The following is a 12,773-nucleotide window of genomic DNA, read 5'->3' as shown; positions in this document are numbered from 1 at the left end:
CTCCGTAGGCATCTGGATCGAGGCGGAGTGGCGGCACTGTTGGTGTTAGACCTGTCGGCCGCTTTTGATACGGTCGACCATCAGTTGCTGGCCTGCCGCCTCACTGATGTGGGGATTCAGGGGCCTGCCCTTCAATGGCTGGTCTCTTTTCTCCAAGGTCGGGGACAGAGGGTGGCGATAGGGGATCAGCGCTCCCGGAGGTGGCCCCTGGAGTGTGGTGTACCTCAGGGGGCAGTGCTATCCCCGATGTTGTTTAATGTCTATATGCGCCCCCTCGCCCAGATTGCCCGGAGTTGCGGGCTGGGGTGTCACCAGTATGCGGATGACACCCAGCTGTATCTGATGTTGGGCGGCCGGTTGGATTCCACTCCCGATGACCTTAGTCGGGCGTTACAGGCCGTGGCTGGGTGGCTCAGACTGAGTCGGCTGAAATTAAACCCGGCAAAGACGGAGGTCCTGGGGCTGGGTCGGACCGGTCCGGGGTTAGGGCTCCCTCTCCCGACCTTCGATGGGGCGCCATTGGTGCCGAGGGCGGAGGTTAGGAGTTTGAGGGTGCTCCTGGACTCCGCATTAACAATGGAAGCCCAGGTAGCAGCCACTGCCAAGTCGGCATTTTACCATCTTCGGCTGGTGCAGCAGTTGGTCCCCTTCCTCGACCGGGATGACCTAGCCACAGTGATTCATGCGACGGTTACCTCGAGGCTAGACTACTGTAACGCTCTCTACATGGGGCTGCCTTTGTCGCAAATTCGGAAGCTGCAACTAGTGCAGAATGCTGCAGCCAGGCTACTGATGGATCTTCCTAGACGGGATCACATCCAGCCTGTGCTGAAAGCGCTGCACTGGTTGCCAATAGCTTACTGGGTTCGCTTCAAAGTGCTGGTCGTTACCTTTAAAGCCCTATATGGTCAGGGACCAGCCTACCTAAGGGACTGCCTTGCCCCACATGTTCCCCCAAGGGCACTACGGTTGGGGAACCAACATCTACTGGATGTTCCAGGCCCCCGTTCTATTAGACTCAACATGACCAGGAATAGGGCGTTCTCGGTGGCGGCTCCTATCTGGTGGAATGAGCTCCCAGAGGAGATCAGGGCTCTGAGGGACCTAGCATAGTTCCGCAGGGCCTGCAAGACGGAGCTCTTCCGCCAGGCTTTTGAATAGGAGCCGCCACCACTAGTGCACTACGATCGCACTAGTTACCATCTATCCCCCATATTTGGACACCAGGATGGGGCACGCACATCTAGTCGCTGCACTATGGGTGAGAACGGGATGGTCAGGGATAGCCATCTTGCTTTTTAGGAATTTTAGAAATTGTAGAGATTGGAAATTTTGCTGAGAGGAGCATCAAAATCTGTTTTAATAGGGTTGTAATTTAATATTTTGTATTGTTTTATTGTTTTATCTGGCATTATGCCCTGTAAGCCACCTTGAGCCTCCGGGGAGGGCGGGATAGAAATGTGAATAATAAATAAATAAATAAATAAATAAGGTTGGGCTGCAAGTGAGTTCAATGTAAAGTGACAGAGCAGTAGTTGCCCATGGATTGTCTGTGGTCATCTCATTTGTCCTGTTGTCACTGGTAAAGATACTCTAGATCCAAAGCACCAGCTCAGTTATCTGAAAGTCTCATTTTAGACAGATGTGTTCCACCATATTCATAGCTACAGCTACATTTGGCCTTTGTCCAGCTTTGTGCATATCTACAAACTGGGGATGTGCATGTGTTTGCTCTGTTATATCTCTGGCAATTCTGTCCATCTCCTCTTTGACAAGGAGAAGATTCAGTGTGTCTAAACCCAGCCCGACCCCAATGGCCTTCCTGAAGAGACGATAAAGTTCAGACAAGATCTGGTTTATATGCCTATTTGTATATCAGAATCATGGTTTTAAAGAGGGTGGGGTTTCGGCAAGCTGATAGCGGCTGTGTCTCCTGGGATCTCCCAGGGAGGCGGCTTGCAAACCAGCAGTTAGAGAGAGGGTGCAAATGTCCACGCGCCCCAGAGACCTTTGCGAAGGGTCTGCAGTCATGGAGCGCTGAGGGTCGCCTCTTTCCTGGCACGCGTCCCTTTGCTCTGATGGTCTCTCTGCTGTGTTCCGGCAAGGACTAAGCTACGCACACCCCAAATCAAGTGAGTGGAGGTTGAGCGGCAAATAAGCATATCTGTTGGCGAGATCTACTTGATCTACATATGAAGAGTGAGTAAAGTTGAAATGAAACAACAAAGCGAAAGCCCCCCCCCCCGGAAAAGCGAGGGGGGAGAGGGAACTCTCCTCCGCTAAGAACTGTTTATAAGCGTTACAGAGCTAGAAGAAAGGGGGGGCAGGTTTAAAAACGGCAATGGACTATACGGAGAGATTCCAGGAGACAGTTAAGCGCTGAAGCAAGTTTTCGGGACTTTGGCAAACTTTGTAAGAGTAAACATCCTTAAAAATGGTGACGGATAACGTAGTAAGAGCAACAAGCGATATCCAAACTTTCTCCAGGAAGTGGAGGAACTGCTGGTTAACCATCTGACCGGAAATAATCATAGACTCTTGCAAACTGTGTCTTAAGCCTTTGTTCCCTGTTGGTATAAACGAGGTACTATGCAAGACTACATGTCAGCTATTGCTTTTAAAAGGACTGTGTTAATATTGGAGAAGCATTTAACCAATGATCATAGGGGCTTCCAGGATCGAAGAGGAGAGTCAAATGGGCATTTGCAATTCGAAGGGCCTGTGTGCAGACCATAAGCAAAGCTTAAAGTATCCTCCATGGTTATATCCTGATTAAGTCTGCTGGGCAATAAGGTGACATGACCCTCTTCAAGTCTGGCAGTGAAAAGCAAATTGGAACGACCCCTATGATTGAAGGCAAGAATTTAAGCGGAACAGTCCTGGAAAAAGGAGAAGGGACTTTGTTTTGAGATGGCCAGTTCCTGATACAGCAAGATGGTGCCACAGGGAAGAAGAAAGAGGAAAGCAGCAATGGAAGAGAAAATGAGATTGTGTAATATCTACTGAGGGAGACTTATTGTTAATTTGCTTTTAATGGTGGAAGGAAAAATAATGGTTAAATGAGATAGATGCCATTGTTCTCTGTAATTTGTGTCTAAATTAAATAGCAATTCTCCTGGACTACTCTTCATATAGTCAGATTTGTTGGGATGTTTTTACAAGCTATGGGGATGATTGATCACTCTCAATGTTAAAGAAAGCTTTTTATTATTGTTAAGCAATTTTTTTACAAGCTGTATGTGACCTCCAACCCTTGGGTTTTCACTGGGTTTTCTTTTCTTTCTCCTATAGTGTGTAGATTCCCTCCCCAATTTCGTTGTAGTTTTTAGTAAATGCAAATAAAAAATCCCCTACGGGAGGCCATAAAAAAAAAAGAATCATGGTTTTAAAGAAATGTCTTATCTTGAAGTGGAGGATGAATCTGGAACTCCACTCATTTTTAGATAAACTGCAACAGAAGCAAGATTGAAAATGCCCAGGGCAACCACATAATCAGATGAAGCAATCATCAAAGCAAACTCCAAGAAATAAGAAGATTCTTAGTACTACACATCCCAAAGCCTACTGTGCAAGTGGTACAGTTTCAATGCTGAGATTATTTTCTAATGTTAGTGACTAGCGGCAGGATAATTCCTTTTGCATTATCATGCACACACTCCTCCACATATGTAAATATGTATCACAAACAGATAATTAAAATAACAAATAAATGATCAAAACCATCCAAGTTTTGGGAAGGGGCCATGGCTCAATGGTAGAACCTCTTCTTGGCATGCCGAAGGTCCCACGTTTAATCCCCAGCACCTCCAATTTAAAGGATGAAGTAGTAGGTGATGTAAAATATCTCTGTCTGAGACCCTGGATAGCCACTGCCAATCTGACTAGACAATACTGACTTTGATGAACAGGTTGCCTCACAATGGGTAGATAGTATACTATTTTATTGCTTTACATTGCAGAGATGGCTAATACAATGCTAATATTACGTGGCAAAGGATGTTGCCCAGCACTTCTTGTTTGTCTTTGCTTCAGAATATCCTAAAGTACACTGAGCAAGAGCACCCTGATTACTACCTTCTTCTGGTGTGTGTTCAGCGCCTGAGAGTCTTCATTTCGCACCATAGCCTCCTTTTCCAGTGCAATGAAGACCTGCTTATTCAGAAACGGAAGAAGCTGAAAAAGTGAGTTTGGTCCAATGGTGGCTTCTCTGTGGTTCTGAGGACAAGAAAAGCAGTTCATCATTAGTAGAAGTTTGCTCCAAGTTTGCTAGGCTTACGATCACAGGTGATAAGGGCTACAGCATTGTGGTCCATGAAGATGTGCTCACCAGTGCAGTCCTCCAGATAGAGTTAGCCTTTGTTTCTGGACAGCTTCTTTGCTCCCAGCCTAGGGGAGATTGTGCTGCTGAAGGAAGACAGAGCCAGATTTCAGTATGTGCGTTCACACACACATATACCCCCTTTCACACACAGAGAGACTGTGTGGTTTGACAAAAGCTGTGTGTACTCTGTGTGAAAATACCAAATAAAATTATTTACCAAAGTTGCTTAAATCCTCTTCGAAGAAAAACTGGAGTATGTGTTCAGTATAAACTAAGCAAGTTAATCACATATGCATATTTTGCATGGAGCTTGGGAATCTCTGGTGGATTCAAGCCATTCCATTTTTCCTTGACAACTGTAAGGGCCAGAAATCCAAAAATGTAATTCTTTGTCCTGAATAGTTTTCAGGATGTTTTCTGTATGAAATTGTACAGCCAGTGGTAGTGGGAGTATTCCAGATATCAGAAGGTAGCTGTGTTAGTCTCATAGCACCTTAACAACAAACATATTTATTAGGGCATAAGCTTTTATGAGCTAGACCCAGCTCCTACATCTAACAGAGTGCCTCAGCACATTTGTCATACTTTAAGGTGCCATGAAGACTTTTCATTGTTTTATTACAAACATAAAATTCTTTAGTGTTCAGATTAAGGTGGCAGTTGCACGCTTGTTTCTCAATATATCTAATTCTCAGCATGGCTCCATCTATGGATACTCAAATCCAGGGACTGGAGCCATGAACATGCAAGACATGTCTTTCCACAAACCTGAAAAAAGCCCCAGGTTTGCAGAAAAATCTGAAATATAAATAAATACATGGGATGGTTAAAACCCCCAAACAAGGACACAGCTTCTGTACCTTTAAGAAATGGATGCTTGCTTGGATCTCAGTGGCCACTGTAGGGTTTGTTAGGCAGCCACAACAATATTGCCAGCCTTCAGCCTTTGGTTACTGTCAGCAAAAGGCTGGGGAGATGGCCCTTTCCAGGGTTATTATGGGCTACCAATCCACCCCTGCTCCCCTCCCTTCTGCCCTGACCTGGGCAACTTGCTACCATGAAGTTTGCATAGTTCACCCAACCTGATACCACATAACTTGTCTGGGCTCAGCGGCAGCCTCTGCACAACTTGTGTGGCTTGGCTGGACACCGCAGTGGCCACCATACAACTCTCCAGAGCAACTTTCTACAATACAACTTTTGCAGTTTCACCCATTTTCCCCAGGGAGAGGCTTCCAGGGGGATAGTAGGATGGAAAGCTGAGAACTACTGTGGTTTAATGGTTAGAGGGTCAGACTAGGATCAGGGAGAGCCAGGTCCAGATCCCCACCCTGCCAAGGAAACTTGCTGGGTGATTTTGGCCCAACTTCACATCGTTGTTGGGAGGCAAAATGGAGGAGAGGAGAATGATTTAATCTGCTTTGGGTCCCCATTGGGAAGAAGAAGGGTATAAACAAAGTAAATAAATGATAAATAAAGCTGAAGATGGGGGGGGGGGATAGATAAAAGAAAGCTTTTTGGTAAGTGGTTAGGAGAGAAGGAAGCAAGGAAAAGGGAATGAATAAGGGGGCTGCCAAGAGGAGAGAAAGAGGAAATAATGTGGGGGAAATGAAATGACCTCCTCAAGTCCTTGCATATTCCCTGCTTGTTATTTAACTAATGTTGATGCTACCTCTTGATTTTACTAGATCTTCCTTCGTCAAGTTATACAAAGGTCTAGCTTCTCAATGTGGCAGCACCGGCCCAGAGGTGTCTCCAACACTGAGTGCTACCTCCATCCGGGATAGCGGGATCCACTCAGAAGAGGCAATGCAACTATTCCCCTCAGCTCCTGCATCTGGCACAACAGCGATGTGAGGACAATACTGTCATAAGAGAATAGTTCAGCAGTGCATGCCATGGTGCTTTATTCTGCCCATTTTTTCTCATGCCCATAACTCCCTCAGGTGGCAACCAAAGGCCATCAGTAAATGTGGAGACAGAAAGCTATTCATAAAAAGAAGATATAGTAAACATTTGGCAACTCTGCATAAGGCTGATTGATGTAGCATGGGTTGGGATGTGGAAGGATGATGAGCTTGGGAAGCGTGAGGGCTGTGGTCCGGATCCAGTGGAGTTCCATTGGGGGAAACAGACTTTCCTCCATCTCCTGCTGACTTGGCAGGTCAGGGACAGAAGACGGGGGCTGCAAGCAGGGAGGAACTGGCAGAACTCAGAGATCACCTCTTCAACCCTTGTAGGGGGAAAAAATGACTTCCATTTGTGTGGGCCTCTATTGAATCCAAGCCATTGTTTGTAGGAACAAGTGTTCAGGAAAGAGCTCTGTGTTCACCAAATGATAATAGAAGCAGGAGCTTGGGTGGTGGACAATGTCTCAGATATGTATGTAATGGAAACCTTATTTTTGGCAAGAAAAAGCTCACTTGTCTACTATGCATAATTCCAATTTGGCTTTATAGCTGACTTTATTATTTTATTATCTACATATATTTGTACTTCCAGTGATGTATTCCATCATCACACTTTGGCTTCCGTCTATCCAGCCCCTGCCACTAAACTCTTAATCATTTTGAGCATGTGATGCCCTTCCTTAATTCCCTAAGGTTATTTCGGGGGGGATCGCAGGGGATCGCGGTTCCCCCGGGTGAGGTACGGGGGCGGGGCACATGGCGAAGCCCCGCCCCCCGCTTCCGGCCGCCCCGCTTCCGGCCCTCATTCAGCCAGGAGGAGGCAGGAGAAAAGGGAGGGTAAGTTGCTTCCTCCCTGCCTCTCCCCACCCCTGCCTGCCTGGGGCCAGGGAGGACCTTCGCGGGGCTTCCTTGCACTCCCGCCGGCCTTGCAGGTCCACCGCCAGGCCCCTCATGGGGCTCGGCAGTGGAGCTGCAAGGCCAGCGGCGGCAGCCGGGACCGTTGGGGGCGGGGTGTGTGGCCTTATGACACACTTCCGGTGATGTCAGGGGGTGTGGCATATGCTAATGAGTTATGCTAATGAGTTCCCCTAGCTCTTTTTCTACGAAACGACCCCTGAATTAAAGAAAGGGTTAGGGTTTTCAAGGCAAGAGACATTCAGAGATGGTTTGACATTGCCCACCTCTGTGTCGTGACCCTGGACTTGGAGGTCTCCTATCCGAGTATTAAGCAGGAGGACTGACCCTGTTTAGCTTCCATGATCGGATGAGATTGGGCTAGCCTAGGCCATCCAGGTCAGGGCCTCTCTGCAACTTGACGGCAATTTCCACCACCACCACCAAGAAATGAGAGCCCTGGCAGAGGTGGAAAATGGTCAGAGAGAAGAAGAAAGATCAGAGCAGATAGCTGGAATGTAATCACTGAAGAAAGCAAAGTTGTAAGTGGGAGAGGGGTGTGTGCAAGACTGCATAGACATCAAAGGCAGAGGAGAGACAATGAGCATGCCTAGAGCTGGTGTGAATCAAGCAGGTTTTGGAGTGTTACTTAGCTAAGTAGACAACAATCTAGGAGGAGCAGGAGAGGATGAATGTATAGAAGACAAAACTGAAGATATTCAGCTGCTTGAGACCATCAATGGAGATCTCAAATGGAGGAAGGGAGCCATGGCTAGGACTGAGGGACAAACCGTACAAGATGGTGATGAGAATTCTGTGTCTGGCATTCCCAAACATTTTTTGTTGGTCAATATGAACCATGTAGGCGCCTGATTCAGATGGGGACTGTGTTTGGAGGAACCTTGCTCAGTTCAGTGGAGGGAATGAAAATTTAGGCACTATCATTTACTGTCTACAGTTTTATAGAGGCTCTGCAGGTCCATTTGAGGTTAGGGAATTGGCACAGGGAGGCTTATGGCTGAAGCCATGTCCCCCCACCCCATGCCATGGTTTTGATCTGAATCAGGCCTCTGAGCAGCTGCGGTCTGCAAAGGAAAACACTCAAGAGCTCTGACCTTGGAACTCGCAGCGATTAATCCCATTTGACCCTTCTTCTGATGCTTAATCTGGTCCTGTGCCACCCAGGAAACATTCCAGTGCCTGGCCCATTGAAGCAGGCTTTGGAACTCTACTTGTTCTAACTTAGATTATCTTTTGACTGTTTAAACAGGCCACTGAGAGCTGCAATTAATGCTTGTGGCTGCTGTTTGAAATTGTCGTTTGGCTGCCTTTTGCATCTTTTTTAAAAATGTGATGGCTTAACTGATTTATTGTTGTTTTGTTGGCTATGCTGCTATTCTCTGCATTGGAAATGTTAGTAGACAAGTTATAAAAATGTCTTAAATAAATAAAACGAACAATATTCTTTCCTCTGTTAAGGCACTTGATGTCACACATGAAGAAGAGCCAACAACAGGGGGTGGAGAGCATGCAAGGAACCCCGCAGAGTGAGTGGGAAACCGACAGCAGGCGGCACGACCGGGCGGAGAATGTCCTGACTCCATCCCAGTTCAGCGAACAAGACCTGAAAGCTCTTGCAGCTTCCCTGCAGGCTTTCCCAGACTTGGAGTACAATGCTCCTCCTTCTGACACAAAAGGAAACCCTGAGCGATTGCGTAGGGCCTCAGCAGATCTTCTCCAGGATAGCACAAGTTTTGCTCCTGACTACGAAGACTTTGAATACAGAGGGGATTCATATGCCATGCCCGGCCCCTATGAAGAAGAGTCCAGTCAAAACCTGGCCATCTTTGAGACCTGCTCTCCTGCCTCTTCCGAGTCCAGCATCGACATATGCTTCTTGAGGCCTGTGAACTTCACAACAGAGCCAGAGCGGACAGAGCACACAGTCCAGCCACTCCCAAAGAGCTGCGCTCCGGTCAGCAGCAGCACGTACAAGCGCGATGTCTTCCGTAGCAAAGGCAAACAACTGAGCCGGTCGTTGAAGGAGTTTCCTCGCAGTGGGACGGAAGGCATGAGCTCCAGGCTCTACAGTACCAGGAGCAGCAGTGGGAGTCGGTTGCAAGGCAAGCAGGAGCGGGGCTTCCAGTCTCACATGGCCCCTGCCTCATCCAGGAGCTCCCAGCGGAACTACTTTCCTCCACAGAGAGGAGCTGGTGAAAAGCAAAGCTTTCTGGAAGTAAGGAGAGCGAAAGGCAAGGGCAAACCCACTTCCCAGCAGGGTTTCAGAAACATGTAAGCAGGGCCTTCACTCAGCAGCCAAAAAGGGTTGGGGGCAAGGCTATGTCCTGAAGCCGTGCCCTAAGCCCCAGCTTGTGTCCTGATTAAACGTATACCCCATTTTGTCCAATGGCTAAGAGTAGCTTGGTAATAGCTCCCAGGTGGCCTTCCAGCCAGGTGGCTAACCAGCTCTGACCAGCTTGTCTGCAGCAATTGAACTATGTCAAGTGCCTTCAGGCAGTTCTCTGGGTCAGTGTCTGTGAGGCCTCTGGCATCATCACTACTTGCTTATTTAAAAAGTCCTGTCAGCAGAAGGGTTGTGGCTCAGTGGTAGAGCATATATGCCTTGGATGCAGGAGGCTCTGGCTTCAGTCCCTGGCAGTCCCCACTGAGTTTGCTCCCTTTTGGCCATGCCGGAGAGCAGTTGCCAGAGTAGACAATAACGGAGTTTGGTGAGTGGGTGGAATGAGGCAATTTCAGCTGTCTTTCTCTCTTGCCCCTCCATGAGCCACATTCAGGACGGATGCGCATGAATGTCTGGTTTATCTACCCATGCGACATGTAGAAAAGCGATATATTCACCCCCTGTGTGAACACGTCACAGGCAGCTCCCCTCCAGTGTTCCCTCTAAGCTGAGTTAGTGTGAGCTAGCTCACAGTTTTTTAGCCTCCAGCTCACACATTTTTGTCTTCGCTCAAGAAGGATGGCTCCAGAGCAAACTGATTTATGCAGTAGCCAAATCGCTCGCTCACAACTTTAATGCCAGTAGCTCACAAAGTAGAATTTTTGCTCACAAGACTGCGCGGCTTAGAGGGAACATTGCTCCCCGTCCCTTCTTCGAGACTGGCCCTCCCTACTGCTCTATTTCCCCTGCCTAACTGGCACGTTGGCTGGTCAGAGACAAGCAATAGGTTCGAAGACAGCCGAAAGTGGTATGACAGCAGCATCCTTTGCCCAGGCATACCAGAGGATGCTAATGGCAATGATTCAGTTACACAGGAGGAAGTATGGGGATGTACTGACCCTTCTGGTAGGGCAAGAGGATAAGCCTTCATTCTGGCACTCTCCCACTGTAACCTACTGTACAGCTTGCCTACTTTGGACTACAGAAGCAACTGCAGACCAAAGCGGACTGTAATTACAGAGCCTTGACCTTGGATTCAGTTTCTTTGTTCAGTGCTAGAGCGTGACAAAAAATAATCTATACCCTGACTTTTAGAGACAAGCAGACTTTCTGCGCCTGGTTAATAGCAAGTCAAGGTTATGGCCAATTCCAGTGTAAGCCTTAAGGATGGTGGGGAGGAGTGGGAAACGAGACGGTGAAGGGTTTAGAGCAGAGGTCCCCAGTGTGGTGGCTGTGGGCATCGTCATGGTGCCTGCCACGTGGTTTTAGAACATGGGTGGGCCAGGTGGGGCTTTTGCCCAGCAAGGTTTTTGATTGCCCATCGGAGATTCAATTGGCTGTGCAGGGTTTTTTAAAAAAATGTTTTGGCACAGCTACCCCCACAGCACAAGGCTCTCACTGTGTGACTGAAGGTAAGATGTGGCAGCCATTTTGCAGCTGCACCCACGACACATGTTGGAATTCTAAAGGCGCCCACCAGCTCCAAAAGGTTGGGGACCCCTGGGTTAGCACTTGTCACATACGCATACTTTCAGTAGCCTCTTGTTAATTTTTCCACCCACTCCCCTCTTGTTTCACCATACATACCTGGCCCACAAGAAGGGATGGCTTTTTAAACCCTGCTTCAATTTTTTCTCTCTATTTCAGGAGATGCATTTAGAAGACAACACCAGATTTTCTCATAGGGATGATAATGAGCAAACTTCTTTCAGCAACCACAACCCAAGACAAGAACAGAAAGGGGGCTTTCGCAGTTCCTTCCGCAAGCTCTTTAAAAAGAAATAAGCAGCCCACAGAAAGGCCAACCATACAATTGCTTCAGCACTTCCTCTGGACTCTCTGCTGTGAGTCCCACACATTCTAGTGGTCTTGCTTCAGGCAGCTTTAAGTTTAAGGGCTGAAAATGGAACCTAAGGTTGGTGGTATAATTTTTTTGTTTTTAATTAACAGACCCCAGAGAAGAAAGACTAGTACTTGTATAGACCAGGCATGGCCATTTTACAATCAAAACACATAACCTGTTGAAGTGTGGAATTTCAGCTATGGAAACTATTTTTATTTTCCTTACAAGAAAAAATTGGGCAATTTTTTAAAGCCACACTTTTATTAAAAGTAGACAGCGTCTTGAGAGCTGAAGAGTGACGGTTTAGGAGTTGCATCTCTGGGCTCTGGGTCATGCAGTGACGACCCCTAGTCAATACCACACAGCTCTGGCCAGTGTGTGGATTTAGCTGCCTCAGTAGAGAAAACTTGCAGGATTTACAACACTCACACCACCTATATTGCACTGCCCTATAGTAACCTATCAGTGATGCAATATAAATACAAATACAATTAACTGACATCAAAAGGTCTGATCATCTTAGTCCCCCCCCCCCCAAATGGCTTGGTGTTATATGGGAATGTGAAATTTATTTAACTAACTTCTCATAATGGAATCATTTTCACTTTAAAAGTTGCAGGTTGTATTCCAAAAGAATCGTAAATTGCTGTTGTAATGGGAGCTAAAACACAAGTACAGGCTCTAGGGATGTTACAGATTTCAAATGTACTTTATTTTAGAATTCTGACTACCAGTCTTGTTTGGGAACACCAAAGAGGCTGAATAATTGTGAGCATCAAACAGCTTGAGCCTGAAGCTGTTTCTCATGTCTTGGTTAAGTATGCCTAGTCCTACACCAGATTTATGGTGTATGGGGAGAAACCTATCCTCCTTTTGATTTTCTGCAATGTTAGTTTCTTATGTTGGTGTAGAAAAAATACTAACATAAGAAATAGATCCGTGGCTTCCTATTCAGTACAGCTATCCAAGTGAGAACCAAAACAAGAACCAGATTAGCAAGAAAACTGAAATTCAGTTTAGGAATATGGGGATTAGGAATACAGATATCCATGCTGTGATTGTAAATGTATTATTCTTCCAGTAAAGTAATGATATTTAAACAGATAGACATGATATTTGCTGTAGCATGGGGCTGGAGTAGAGATGCCAGCCTTCAGGTGGGACCTGGGGAAATTACAATCTCATATCCAGACTACAGAGATCAGTTCCCCTAGAGAACATGGCTACTTTGGAGGGTGGACTCTATGGCACTGTACTCCACTGGGGTCCTCCCCCAGGCTCCATCCCCAGATCTCCAGGAGTTTCCCAACCTGGATTTGGCAACCCTAGGCTGGACCCAGACATCTTTTGTCCAATCTCACTCAAATCCCTTTCTTACCACCATCCTCACAGCTTTTATCAAAG

At 46.9% G+C, this 12,773-nt stretch overlaps 1 protein-coding gene across 1 annotated transcript in view; it reads left to right on the top strand.

Moving 5' to 3' along the window:
• Nucleotides 1–11,311, top strand: part of ARHGEF33 (Rho guanine nucleotide exchange factor 33) — a 42,821-nt gene extending 31,510 nt beyond the window's left edge. Inside the window, exons 12-15 of the mRNA XM_015418057.1 lie at nt 4,033–4,181; nt 6,010–6,174; nt 8,605–9,361; nt 11,174–11,311. Coding sequence (XP_015273543.1) covers nt 4,033–4,181; nt 6,010–6,174; nt 8,605–9,361; nt 11,174–11,311 — 1,209 coding nt within the window. The remainder of the gene's footprint in view (nt 1–4,032; nt 4,182–6,009; nt 6,175–8,604; nt 9,362–11,173) is intronic.
• The last annotated feature ends 1,462 nt before the right edge of the window (nt 11,312–12,773 follow it).

This window comes from Gekko japonicus, unplaced genomic scaffold, assembly GCF_001447785.1.
Source record: "Gekko japonicus isolate JY-2015 unplaced genomic scaffold, Gekko_japonicus_V1.1 scaffold1394, whole genome shotgun sequence".
Lineage (NCBI taxonomy): Eukaryota > Metazoa > Chordata > Lepidosauria > Squamata > Gekkonidae > Gekko > Gekko japonicus.
This window is presented reverse-complemented; position numbering and strand designations above follow the sequence as displayed.